This window comes from Gadus morhua, chromosome 22 (genome assembly GCF_902167405.1).
Source record: "Gadus morhua chromosome 22, gadMor3.0, whole genome shotgun sequence".
Classification (NCBI taxonomy): domain Eukaryota; kingdom Metazoa; phylum Chordata; class Actinopteri; order Gadiformes; family Gadidae; genus Gadus; species Gadus morhua.
In genome coordinates this window covers 14,005,704-14,019,724 of record NC_044069.1, presented here as the reverse complement: position 1 = coordinate 14,019,724, position 14,021 = coordinate 14,005,704, and the positions used below count along the sequence as shown (strand labels likewise).

Below are 14,021 nucleotides of genomic sequence, written 5' to 3'. Positions count from 1 at the left end.
TGATTCGATTTGTGATATGTTCCCCAAAATAAATGTACAATATAATGACTTGTTTTTATCTGATATCATACCTAAAAATGTTGAATAATGGAGATGATGCTGTTTGACTCCCAGTCGAAAGGTTCTTGGTTTTGAACCCCAATGTCTGCTGTCTACCTATAGAGCCCTCCTTGAGCATAAAGCCCATCCCCGACATGCACGTTAATGACTATAATTTTTTTTGGAAAGGTGTCTTATATACAATTTACCAATACAGGTATATTTTAACATGCTTTGGCAGCAGCCTGGTGATGATTTGATTCCATGGAGTTATAGTTCTAGGAGGTATTTAGGTCAATCTAGATCATTATAAAAATAACCTATGATTATCATGATAATTATTAAGGGGGGGTGAATCCAGGACGCTGGTTTCATTGTTAAGCCTTCGGGAGGTGTTGTGGGCCTAACTTAACGAAACATCTGTGAAAGAGGGTGCCCACTTGATAACCCCAATGATATTCTGCTTACTGCTGTATTTACTGCTGTTAGTTGGGCTAGTTGTCTCGTGTTTTTCACCTTTGGTTGGTAGCTCAGTAGCCAGTGTGCTTATAAGGTTGGTTTGGGCAGGGGCTTCTGAATATGTGTTTTCCTTGGATTTTGGCACAAGGGATTATAACATCTGATCCTGTGCATTAATGAAAATAATATATACAGTGTGCGAAATACACTGTACCCCCCCCCCCCCCCGATTTACCAATGAATTTTGTTAAAGAGAAAAATATGTATGCATCTATATATTGTGTATTAAATATTAAGAATTCAAAACATTTGTTCGCAAATATGTTATTTTTTGCAAAGCGGAGCCATCCAGTCCTGTGTGCGTATGCAAATTAGCCATGTTCGCCAAACAGAAGAAAGTCGTAATGTTGAAAAGTCAAAAACGGCTAGCAAGGGAAAGCTAAACCAGAGTGTATCACTCACACACTTTGGGTCTATTCTAGGTAAGAGGCTATCTTTTAAATAATATAATTGAGATCGTTATTGAGCAACAATCGGGGGATGGGGACCCCCGAATATTGACGGGTATATATGGCATTGAGTGGTATAACCCTCCCTTAATTTCTTACTTGAAAGAAAGCTTTCCATAAGTATACGTTATCAAGGTTTTAGCTAATGTCATTATTAAGACCCTTAAATATAATTTCTGCGCCTCCCGCTTATCGACTCAGTGCGCATGTGTGGATAGCAAGCGGAAAGCGTATGTGTGCGTTGGGCGGAAGTGGGGACGTCCTTTCTGCTCACGAACAGCCATCATGGTGAGATCGTCGTGAAATTTTAGCATCTCAAAAATTGAATTATTTCTTTATGCGTTACTCCCATACCATAAAACCGCAAGTATAATGTTGCTAAAACAGCCCGTTCTCATTATTTGTCCGTTTTCCTGTGTGTTTTATGTTGATCTAAAGCTATATTCGATTGTGGAGAAATGTGTGCTATTGCCGTGTTTGAAACGTGGTCCCCTAGCCAGGGAGGGCCTATCCGTCCACATGCGAGATTATCATTTCTAACGTATAATGGTCCAACAGCTTGGCTAACTCTTTACTATCATATTGCCTTCACTGCAGTGTTGCCATCCGTATTCTTCTGTACGCTATGAACAATGCTAACTAAACTTCTGGGTGGCTGGCTGTAGTGAATGCTACATGCTAGCATCAAATGACAGTCCTCATGCTTCACCGTCCAGTGTTCACCTTTAAATCTCGGATATGTAAACTAACTTCAAACAACGCAATTGTTTTTCACAGGTGTTCAAGCGCTTTGTTCAGATTGGCCGCGTCGCCTACGTTGCGTTTGGAGCCAACGAGGGCAAACTGGTTGCCATCGTTGATGTCATCGACCAAAACAGGGTAAAATGAGAACTTGCTGCAATCTCTAACCGCACTCATATCAAAGCACCGCACGAACAGTCACTAATGTCTCGACCCGTTTAGGCTCTTGTTGATGGACCCTGCACTGGAGTGAAGAGGCAGTCCATGCCATTCAAGTGCATGCAGCTCACCGACTTCGTTATCAAAGTACCTCACAGGTGAGGGCATCTTTCAGGCTCCCATCCCAAAGTTCATTCTAATGTAGTAAAAGATGGACTCTTTATATTAGGAAATTATTCTCCTCTATTGAAAGGCTAGCCCTATGTTTTAACACAATCGAAAACTGGAAGTTAATTACTACAATCTGTCAACATCTGTGGCCCATAAGCCTGATAAGATTGAATGTCATTGAATACTAAAATGTCTTATGTTCCACAGTGCCCGTCAGAAGTTTGTCAGGAAAGCCTGGGAAAAGGCTGAGGTCAACCAGAAATGGGAGCAGAGCAGCTGGGCTAAGAAGATTGAGGCCAAGAAGAAGGTAAGCAGTGTTGCCCTCTCACAGCGTTGACGTTTTCTTATTGGTACTGAATATTGAAACTCCTTGCTCTATTTTTTTTTTTATATTTATTCGCCATGTTTTTTTTTTCTTGGGCATGTTCAACTCTAGTATATTAAAATGCTTTCTTGGTGGCCATTTCTATCTAGCATGAATTGATAACACGTTAATTCCACATTTGTTTACTTGGGCTTGATAGCCTGTGTTCATGTGGAGAGGGAGAATTGGGTAATTCTAGTGATTTTTTGTGTTGGGAAGTTGTGTTTATGGAAATTCACATCCGTTAAGCCATAATGTACATGTTCATTGATGGGTATCAAAAACTGAGACCAGTCCCAGTCGGTATTGTCAAATGTTATGCATTGTTCATTCTCTCCATGCATAGCTGTTCCCAAGTTTGATATTTGACACTAGATGTCCTTTCTGAATGGTACCATTTTTTTAGTCAATCAACGCTTGATTTATGAATAAAAATGTGTTTTATAAATGTGGAGCTGCATGACTCGTGTATACTTGTAGATGGTTGATCCCTGGTTATCAAATTTGTTCATAAACTATTTGTATAATGTAAATCTAGAGAATTAATGCACTTTTTTTTTTTTTCTACAGCGGGCTCATATGTCTGACTTCGACCGCTACAAGGTGATGAAGGCCAAGAAGATGGTAAGTTTAAACTTTAAAGTGTTTTCATGAATGAACAGCTGAATGTAAAAAAAAAAAAAACTAGCAGTTTGTGACACGTGTCAATTTAATTTGTTTTTGTCTACAGAGGAACAGAATCATCAAGCACGAGGTGAAGAAGCTCCAGAAGGAGGCAGCAAAAAAGTGATCGGTTCCACAAATAAACATTTTGAAAAAACGTATCCATGTTCATCTGTTTTGTTTTACAAATTGCACGGGTGGAAGTCAATGATTTCTGTTATGGTGGTGGAGGAAATGTAAAATATTTGGGAAATGGCATGTAAATGCATGTTTCTGCCTCAGTTGGGTATTTGCAGAAGCAAGCTGAGTCATGTCTGGCCAGTCTGATGTAATATAACTAGTTGTATTATGAGATTATTGACAAGGGGCAAATCCAATTGATGCAGGTATTATCCCTCTATTTTAACTAATTTGTTTCGATTAATTGTCCATTGACTAATTGTGAAAAACACAATCTACACAGGCATGTAAATTAGGTATTTACAAAAAAAAAATTTATGGGAGGAAGGAAATTATAACATCCACCCTGGCTTTCTGCATTGCAGTTCTCCAAACATGGAGTCAAATATATATTTTCTATGTAATTATCTAGAAACGTTATATGAAAGGCATATATATTTCTGATAGAATTACTCCAAATGCGTGTAATTATAGCAGTCTAATTCGCTTTAATAAATGCCTGCTGTACTGCACTGGCTTCGCTAGGTGGCAGCAAAAAGGACTTCAGTCTTAACATTTTCTACAATGCTGAACCCATGTAAGATATATCCTGCTAAAACTCCTTAACGTTTTTCGTGGCCGAAACGCAAGTGTGATACAATCTCAACCACTGCCTGCCATTTACGCCAGCAGCTCTGTGGAGGGAACATGTCGTTCCTAAATACATCCTTTCTCACAATGTAAATGAATTGTTTTAATTGAAAGAACTACATAATGGATTCACAAGCCCGGATGCGCGTAAGCAGACTGAAAGGCTTCAATGAGTGCAGTTAAAGGCCCACTATGCAACTTCGGGCATTCCTTGGCTGTTTTCTTGATTTTGGCACGCACATTTCTCTACACAGCGCCCCCTACAGCTTCGTAGTAGATATTTCACAACACTGTCGTAACAACTCGTTGACGACCCTTCCCCATGCACTTCTACGCGAGCCATGTGCATTTGTTTTCAAAGAAGCCGGCGAATGCGTGGAGCCATGTCCGAAGTAGATGTTCATAAAGTGTAGGCAAGGTTATACATTTTTAAAATGGTGTATTTGTATTGCAATAAACATAAATCCATCCTTTTTTATAGTTGACGGGGAGAATTTATATCCTAGATTATAATTGTTATATCTTAGGTTGAACAGAACAATCAGTGTAAGAGGTTTGGCCAACATAATAATCTAAATAAACAAGAACCTGGATTCGGGGATTCAGTCTGTATCTGGGGGACGAGACGGACGAACAGCAAAACACCCATGGAAACAAAGGTGTTTATATGGTTGCAACCAAGCAAGCTAGAAACATACAGGGCTCACAACAAAACGGTCGAGAAAACAATTTTTACAGGGCTCACAACAAAATGGTTGAGCAAACACATTTGTACAGAGACTATCAACATCAAGAATACCACGAAGACAAAGTTCACCCAAGGGTACTTTCAATTTCAAAAGCAACACGGCCGAGTCGGCGTCTGATTTGCAGTCTTCTTTTTCTTTCAGTTCACGCTATTCCTGAAAAGCTTGCCCAAAGTTTACTCGTGTCTGGCCTCTCTGTCGGTCAGTCTCCCTTTTCTCTTCTTCTGTTCCTCCGACATTGGGTTTCTCGGTCTCTTTTTAGTCGGCTGATCTATGATGAATATAACAATCCCTTAGTTGTTTGTGTTTATATCGAGCCGGTTCCGTGTTTCGGGGTCTGTGCCGTAAAGCACCAACGCCCGGAGTTCAGAACTTTCAACGCGTGACGCTTAGCGACGATAGCCAATCAGCGTGGAGCTTGACCCGACGTCACTGACAGAGAGTAGTGACCCTTGCACAGAAGGATACGGCCGACATCTTTCTTTATTCTGGGTGGAAATAGTAACATAGTTACGCCATTAAATGCGTTTATGGAAACATTTTTAGCGAGAAATGTGCATTTTAATTTCATAATGTTCGCTCGGTAAATGTGAAGGATGTTTGGTTCGATAGTTATGACGAAGAGTGAACGCTCCGTTCACTTGCATGGACAGCGTCTCTGGTTGCTAAGCAACCTCAACGTCTTGGCGGACTATTTCTCTGCTGATCAACACTACGAATGCTGGAAACACACCAGACACACCATGTGAAGTTATTTAACCCGATTATCGTTATTTATGAGTCTTTAGCCCAAGTGAAGGAGTTCAAGTACCTCGGGGTCTTGTTCGCGAGTGAGGGTACTATGGAGCGTGAGATTGGCCGGAGAATCGGAGCAGCGGGGGCGGTATTGCGTTCGCTTTACCGCACCGTTGTTACGAGACTCTGTCCATGCAAGTGAACGGAGCGTTCACTCTTCCTCCATTGGGAGGTGTTTCAGGCACGTCCAGTGGGGAGGAGACCTCGGGGAAGACCCTGGACTAGGTGGATAGATTATATCTCAACACTGGCCTAGGAATGCCTCGGGATCCCCCCGTCAGAGCTGGTCAATGTGGCCCGGGAAAGGGAAGTCTGGAGCCCCCTGCTTGAGCTGCTCCCCCCGCGACCCGACCCCGGATAAACAGATGACGATGAGATGAGATCGTTATTTATATCCGAGATTATTTAATCTAACCCGATCTAAACTCTATCATGCACCCAAACACGGCGGCGTTTGGGTTTCCTACCTCGGACTCTAGCGCAGCCACATGCGCGTTGGGCGCGTTGAACCATTTTTGTGACACACAATGATCAAGCGTCAGGTTAGGCGCGTTAGCGTTATCCAACGCGAGTAACGCGGTTGGTGTGGCCGTACCATTAGTCGATTGATCCATGATGAATGCAACAATTGCCTCGCAACTGGCTGTTTATATCTAGCCGGTGCCATGTTTGGGTGTGTGTCTGTGCCGTAAAGCATTTTCGAAACTACAATCTGACTACATTTTCGAGGATACTTCCGTTGCGTCACATCCGGATTGTGTCGGTCCGAACAGAGCAAGTTGCATATGCGCTTTTTCACTGGAGAGGCGACATGGGTAAATGACACACCCACCAATCGACCCAGAAATGGATGCAGAACCATCAGCATAACTCTCAACCTGCATACTTAATGTAATTTTGGCCAAAAAAGTTGCATAGTGGGCCTTTAATCAGACATGCAAACAATACAGAGTAGTGCAACATTGCATATAAAAACGAATTAGGAATTATAAAATGACATCAAAGGAATAAAAATAACATTCTAAAGTATGTTAAATATATTTATATTGCTATATAAGCGTCAACTAATTGGGAGAGAAACTATTGTCCATTCGTTTCCATGAATTGAACACATTAAGCACGCATGCCTCCTTGGATAGGTCTACGTGCTTCTGACGTCAGAGATGAGTTAGAACTATCCAAGTATGCGCAGTAAGGTGGACGACAGAGCCGGAGTTGCGAGATTGGAGGATATTAACGGATAGGATCCTGACAGTTTCTAGTTACGGACTACACAATATAGATTTATACTGTATTGCATGTTACATTGAGACACGCTGTACAACCGTCCATAGTGAAGCAGTGATCTAAACGGGCAACGCAGAAGGAGAGGCGTTTGGCACCGATTCATAGAGCGCCTCATCCTGGTAAGCAGTATTTAATGGGATATTTATTGTTTCAAAACACATATTAGGCCTTTCATCTATAACGTAATTGTAGCAAGCTATAATCCGTATTGTAGGCCTGTATAAATACAACGTAGGTTATTCTAGGCTCCACCACATGTTTCTTTAATGCGTTTCAAGGGAAGGTTTGTGCGTCGACCCTTCTTGTGTTGTTATTGCTCCGGATGCCCAGAATGCGTCCGTTGTTGACAGCGGGTGTCCCATATGGGCAATAGAGCCTCTGCGCCCTGTTTTCTTATCATTTGTTGCCTGAATGGATGACATGTAGACTATTCAAAACGCAGTTTTAAAATGTGAACTGAAGAATGCAATTTCAAACAGAACTCCTCTGACTCGAAATGCATGTGCTCAAGCTTTTTATGACAGAGCTAAAGGTTAAAATATGTTTTTTGACTTGTCTTAGTCTCAAATGAGACAATTTATGTCTGACGAAGAATCCAACATAAGCTATCTGTCAGAAAGGCCAAGGTCTTTTTCTCAGTTATATAATCTTAAGGGCCATTAAAGTCCACAGTAATCATATCTGCCTCCACCTCCCCTAATATATCTACCTGAGCAATCGAGGGCCATCTGTGTGCTTGGCCCTTTTTAATATAGACCTGGGTGTGTTCAAGATGCCAGGCCACATGGACTTCACTCTACCTCACCTGTCAATAAAAACACCTCCATCTTCTAGACGGCCTGCCCTAAGTAGAGTTACACAACCAACCATCCCTCATGGTGTGTAGTTGATTGGAATGGTGTCACAAACAGAGACACCGTGAGGGCGGGAGGGGTTTGGGGTCAGGGAACACGCCTATGCATCACTCAAATAGGTACTCTGAATGGTACAATGCATACCAGACAAGGCTGATTAGATGACGGCTTGGCTAAGCTTGTTAGCCCGAAGACCTGAGACCTGATCCCACATTCTGGCTGAAACTGAACTCCAGGGATTCCTACGAGGCCCACGTGGAGCTGGACAGCAGGACATCCCCTTTAAGGGCTTTATCAGCTCAAGGCAAGTGTTGAGTACAGTACAGAGTAGGCCGACGGGGTACTGTCTTGGCTAGTGCCTGTGTTTTAAGAGTGAGTGAATGAAAGCATGCAGAAAGTGTGAGAGAGAGAGAGAGAGAGAGAGAGAGAGAGAGAGAGGGATGGCAGGCTGCTATTAAAAGCCACATGAGTCACTCTTCTTCACAGGTACGCTGGCAGACTCCGTCTCAGAAGCTCTTTCCCATAGAGCGTTTCTAAAAACGTTGATATTTCAGAACACGAGAGCTATGAAGGCCAACTGCCATTCCCAGCCATTGTCATCATCATCATCATCATCATCATCATCATCATCACCATCCTAATAATCATCATCACCCTCAGGCCCAGAGACCCGCCTTTTATTTGTTTGGCCGTTTCTTTATGCTCGTGTGGAGTTTATACTTGTAGGTGGATCGTGGGTTTGTGTCCGGTGGTTGTGGTCGATGGGTGCGTTCCCCGACCACGGGGGCGTTGACTGAATGCGTTCAGTGTTCTGAGGACCCGCCCCGTGGACACTCACCTGTCAGGAATGTTCTTGGCGAGCTTCTGTCTCTGCCGGATTCCAGTTTATACACGCATGGCCTCCTCGAAACGGAATGTCATGCTTGCCAGGCTAGAGGGGGTTGGTGAGGTGTGTGTGTGTGGTTTTTTTTTTGTCGCTAACAAGGTTGCAAAGTTCACTGACTTCTAGAATCTGGTAAACTTTCCGTAAAGTGCCTACAAGTGGAAGGAGTTGAGTCAACAAATTCCTGGAAACTAGTCCTTTCTGTGTTTTTTTTTTTTTTATAAATGTATTTTTACCTGGATTTGCTGTTCCTTGTTTGACTGAGCTGGTTAGAAATTGAATACCTGTCTGGCATCAATGCGCTGGAAGAGATAAGGCATCAAGGAGGCCTGTTGGGTAGCTGCCTGCCTGTTCATTGTTTGAACACCTCATGACACTGACAAAAGTAAATAGAAATGTAAATATTATAAATGTAAATGTGGGAAATGTTTGTTGAACCAGTTACAACGTCCTGAATTCGACCTGTTGGATGAAAATGGAGAACTGACCGGAGAGACACCAGCTCACTAGCGAGAGAGAGGCAACTCCTCGGCACTACCCGCAGCCTGATGGCTGGTCTGAAACGTGGCCACGATGGGAAGATCGCCGGCCTGTACGACCTGGACAAGACCCTGGGCCGCGGGCACTTTGCTGTGGTCAAACTGGCCCGGCATGTCTTCACAGGGGAAAAGGTACACACACACACACACACACACACACACACACACACACACACACACACACACACACACACACACACACACACACACACACACACACACACACACACACACACACACACACACACACACACACACACACACCCCCCGTTGGCCCAAAATTACCTTGAAATCACGAATAGAGCCTTGACATTCAATGCCTGATTAGGTTGAGAGGAAATATGATTGCATGTGGTCAACAGTTTGAGTCCTAGATGATATATCTTTTTTATAAATGCGAGAGTTTATAAACGGCACGATGTGTCTCATGATGTCTGGCCGTCCCGGCAATGGGTTAACAAGTGAAGATGATGAGGAAGGGCACTTGGTACAAACGGGAGGTTCACTCCTCTTCCTCGTCCTCATTGCCCCCCCCTCCCCCCAGGTTGCCGTGAAGGTGATCGACAAGACCAAGCTGGACGCGGTGGCGCGGGGCCACCTGTTCCAGGAGGTGCGCTGTATGAAGATGGTGCAGCACCCCAACGTGGTGCGTCTGTACGAGGTCATCGACACAGCCACCAAGCTCTACCTCATCCTGGAGCTGGCGGACGGCGGGGACATGTACGACTGCATCATGAAGCACGAGGGCGGCCTCGGCGAGGAGGTGAGCCGTCATGCACGGGCGCCCGCACGCGCACACACCAGCGACCCACATGTATGCGCATTGCGCACACACACACACACACACACACACACACACACACACACACACACACACCCACCCCATCAGCAAACAGACACAAGCACATGCACGCATGTTTGAAAGCGGATCCACATCGGAATCAGAAAGGGTTTTTCTGCCAGGAAACCGTCACATACATGGAATTGTTGTGGTGAAGAAAGAATAAAGGGAAGGAATTAAACATCCAATCATGGGACACTAGACACAGTGGTTATGCGTGCTATATATGCTATGCCGAGACACCCTGACTCTTAATGTTACTGGTTTAAAATATACAGTATCAGAACACAGTCTTAAGTAACTTAACATAAACATAATTGGAACTTTATCATATAAATCCTAAACCATCTTTTTCAACACAGAATATTTTTTCATGAAGACATTTAAATTATGATTGTATGTGGCTTCGTCAACATAATTAGTAATCAACACAGGTGACCAATATTTGACTAATGACTCAGGGAAAACAAGTATTAAATGACGCTGGGGCAGTATCGGGACAATTAAACTGATAATTAAACTTGGCTACAAAGCTAGCTACTGTTGACTTTACATAAAGACTCCATAGTCTCCCGTGTATAAAACATTACAGGCTCGTATACAGTTATATTTTTTATTTTATTTATTATTTTATTTTTTATTTTGTGTTATTTTCATATTCATTCTTTCTTTCATTCTTTTATCTTGCATTTCTGAATCCAAACAACACAATCAATTCCTATGCAATTCTATATACATAAATTGCACAGCTTTGTTGTGTACTCGATTCTGATAAGCAGACCACTGCCATGAATAACAGACCGTTGCTATGGTTGCTATTTCCGAGCATAGAACGTAACCTCCAATTAATATTTCAATTAAATTACATGTATTTTTGGGTTCATGTTCTGTGTCAAAGTATTGATTTCTTTAGTAAGTAGCCGGGTAATAATTAGAATTATATACATTGAGCCGGTAATTATTGCAAAGTATACCCGACAGACTAAAGACCCTTCTGGGACCTGCATCACCTTACACATGCTATATCTAACCTAAACAAATGGCAGTGCAACTTTATTTCAGATTTTAAAGATGCCATATTATACCGCCAGGTGTGAGTGTGATTAGCCGTTGCAAGCTGTTTTTTAGCAAACGTTACTCATCTATCCAGCACACATCTAGGTGGACACGCCCACTTGAGAGGTCACTAACCTGGTGGTGTAATATGTCCCCTTTAATCGACTTTGATGTATAACCACATCCCCCATCTCCTCGTCCCATCGTCCTCCCCCTACAGTTGGCCAAGTGCTACTTCGCCCAGATCGTGCACGCCATCTCCTACTGCCACCGGCTGCGGGTGGTGCACCGCGACCTGAAGCCGGAGAACGTGGTGTTCTTCCAGAAGCAGGGCCTGGTTAAGCTCACCGACTTCGGCTTCAGCAACCGCTTCCGCCCCGGGGAGAACCTCAGCACCTCCTGCGGGTCGCTGGCCTACTCCGCCCCCGAGATCCTGCTGGGGGACGAGTACGACGCCCCCGCCGTCGGTGAGTCTTAGGGCTGCGTCGAAAGAATCAGGATTATCTTGGGAAATATTGAAATCATCTCTTTTTGAGTTAGAAAGCATGATGCATTTATTCAGCATTTCTCTCCAAAAAAATAACGTTTTAACTGAGAACTTTGAAATTTCCCTTTTTAAAATGATGCACAAAATGATCAACAAGGAAATGTTCAAATGGAAAGGAATATACAAATATGTATCCAGTTGTTCTTTGAATGATAAAATAAATAAACTAAGAAATTAATTCAACACGATTATATAGTTTTGCAATCTACGGTAAATGCGATTAAATGCACAGCTTAAGTGAGTCCGGAGAGGGAGCGTGAGAGAGAGAGATGAATAATCAGCAGTGGCCCAGTTATTGATGTGTTTACCTTAAGCTCATATTGCCCGTCTATCAGTGTGCATGTGTGGTGTGCATTTGGGCTCTGACTTTATTATGTCAACCCTGTGTGTGTATGTACGTGTTTGTGTCCTACTGCTCTACTGCGTGGAGTCCAGAGTCCAGGTTGTGTTCCTTCTATATGCAAGTGACCAGGACATGGTGTCCTCTATAGTTGTATGACCTACACCTGTGCCAGTGTGTGGGCCTAGTGTATACACATCTCCTGAACCAGAGGGTAATGCAAATCAGCCCTCTACGATTGGACGAGAGTTGTGATAGCAACACAATGAAAAGGAAATGAGGTGATATTGACAAAAGCCATTCAGTCACCTAGCCATTGATGTTTTTTAAGAAAAGGCGTATTTATTTACTTATTTTTTTGAAGAGGAGAGAGGAGTTTTAGCTTCTTCTTTTATCGTGATCATTGAAGGCCACTGTTTGCCTGCATGTAATGAAATCTGATAGTGGGTCATTGTGAAATTGGTTTCTGTTATTTTCTCTCTGTTGTGCTTTTATCTCATCTCTCATGTACAACTGTGTACTTTTAGATATTAAATAATATAGAGCTGGACCTATTTTAGCCATTAAATTATAAGCAACTCCACCATTCAATTTACTATTGAATTATATGAAACTATATCAGTGAATATACTGACAATTAGTTTGTGTGTCTACCAGTTTAAATATCAAATGAAATGCAATCAGGCATGGATGTTTTTTTGGGGGGGGCGGTATTGGGGGTGCAGGTCTTGTGTGTGTGTGTGTGTGAAGGAGGGGCGGGGGGGTTGTCAGCTAGGGAACTGAGTGTGAGGGAAGGGGAAAATTGTGAGGGGGGAGAGAGAGAGAGAGGAGTGTTTTTCCATTTTTCCATTTGAGTGGATCTGCTGTGGCTATTTTCTACGGTCTCCTCTCTGCTTCCTCTCATCTTCCCTTTGCAGAGCAGATGCGAGCGAGAGTGAAAAATCGGGCGAGTGGCCAAGCGAGAGAGATTATAGTGATTTATCAGCACTGCTATAGTTCCAGCCTGAACATAAACATCCACCACGGTGGATATGCGTGTGCACATCCACCACGGTGGATATGCGTGTGTGCACGTGCGTGCCCCTATCTAATCAATCAGTTGCCCTGATGGTACTTGGCCGGCTTTCTAAGACTACAGAGTCAGCAATCCCTTTAAAATCCCTTCAAAAGATGCGCTTGACCCAGATTATGACCAAGAAATGTACAGTTTTGTGTCTCCCATTCATGGGTGCTTGCGTGTTCATTCATGCGGCGCTGGTCTTACGGTCATGTGCACTACACGACTCGCTGGCCGCACCGCTGTCTGAAATGAGGATGATGATGATGGGTTCATTAGCAAGGATTACCCATCCGACCAGCGCGACATTAATCGGGCGCGAGCACGCCGGCGGACCGTTTGACGTTGAACGAGGCTCAGCTCAGCAGCGAGGTCATCATAGAAAGCTATAAAGTTGGTAGGCCTTGGAACGGAGGCAGAGGGGAGGGGGGGGGGGTCCAGGGATTATCGTGGTCGCCACGGTTAATCCTGGAGGAGGAGTTTACAAATGGGGCGAGTATCGGTTCTGAAAGTGGGGACAGTTCTGGAGGATGCTGTTACAATCTGCTGCTGATGATGATCATGGTGATGAAGAGCTGAAAATTACGTTTAAAAAATCTTTATTCAATGGACGGATAGCAGCAAGCGCCTGAATTGTGTGCACATGAGTGTGTGCTTGCCTGGTGTGCGTGCGTGTAGGGCGGGTGAATGATTGCAGAAGTGAGGGACGCAAAACTAAAAGGGGTACTTAAGACGATTGCAGCTGTCGCCGCTAATGGCGAGGCCGTTTGCAGCAGGGAAACAGACTGCCTCGTATAAATAAACCTATCCAATAGCCGGTTGCTTGACCACCGGCCGCGAAGCAGTGATGGGGTTGGGGGGGGGGGGGGGAGGGTGGACCAGCGGTGGGCTGGGACGGATAGGGAGGTATCACGGTTGCTAGGAAACGGCAGGGACTGCAGCAACACTTCTCGACTCCCCTGGTAGCGGCGGGCTGACGCACACTCTTTCACAGCCGGGGCGATAAATAGTCACCACCCACAATCCACCTGCATCCACGCCAGGCATCGCATCGCAGGCCAAGAGGCACGCTGGGTAGAGGACTGCTGAGCAGCCACACCAGCGACGACCAATCAAAATCAAGTACACGCGCGAAGGCCAATCGACTAGACGTGCAGTGCG

At 44.0% G+C, this 14,021-nt stretch overlaps 2 protein-coding genes across 2 annotated transcripts in view; both read left to right on the top strand.

Annotated features, from left to right (window-relative positions):
* Nucleotides 1–1,212: 1,212 nt before the first annotated feature.
* Nucleotides 1,213–3,266, top strand: rpl14 (ribosomal protein L14). Its single transcript, XM_030347151.1, has 6 exons — nt 1,213–1,295; nt 1,785–1,886; nt 1,971–2,065; nt 2,286–2,385; nt 3,013–3,066; nt 3,173–3,266. The coding sequence occupies exons 1-6, from the start codon at nt 1,293–1,295 to the stop codon at nt 3,230–3,232; spliced, it is 414 nt and encodes a 137-aa protein (XP_030203011.1). The 5' UTR covers nt 1,213–1,292; the 3' UTR covers nt 3,233–3,266.
* A 3,351-nt stretch (nt 3,267–6,617) lies between these two features.
* The window catches only part of LOC115535724 (SNF-related serine/threonine-protein kinase), a 14,525-nt gene continuing 7,121 nt past the window's right edge, over nt 6,618–14,021 (top strand). Inside the window, exons 1-4 of the mRNA XM_030347148.1 lie at nt 6,618–6,862; nt 8,922–9,151; nt 9,564–9,782; nt 11,137–11,383. Coding sequence (XP_030203008.1) covers nt 9,029–9,151; nt 9,564–9,782; nt 11,137–11,383 — 589 coding nt within the window. The 5' untranslated portion in view covers nt 6,618–6,862; nt 8,922–9,028. The remainder of the gene's footprint in view (nt 6,863–8,921; nt 9,152–9,563; nt 9,783–11,136; nt 11,384–14,021) is intronic.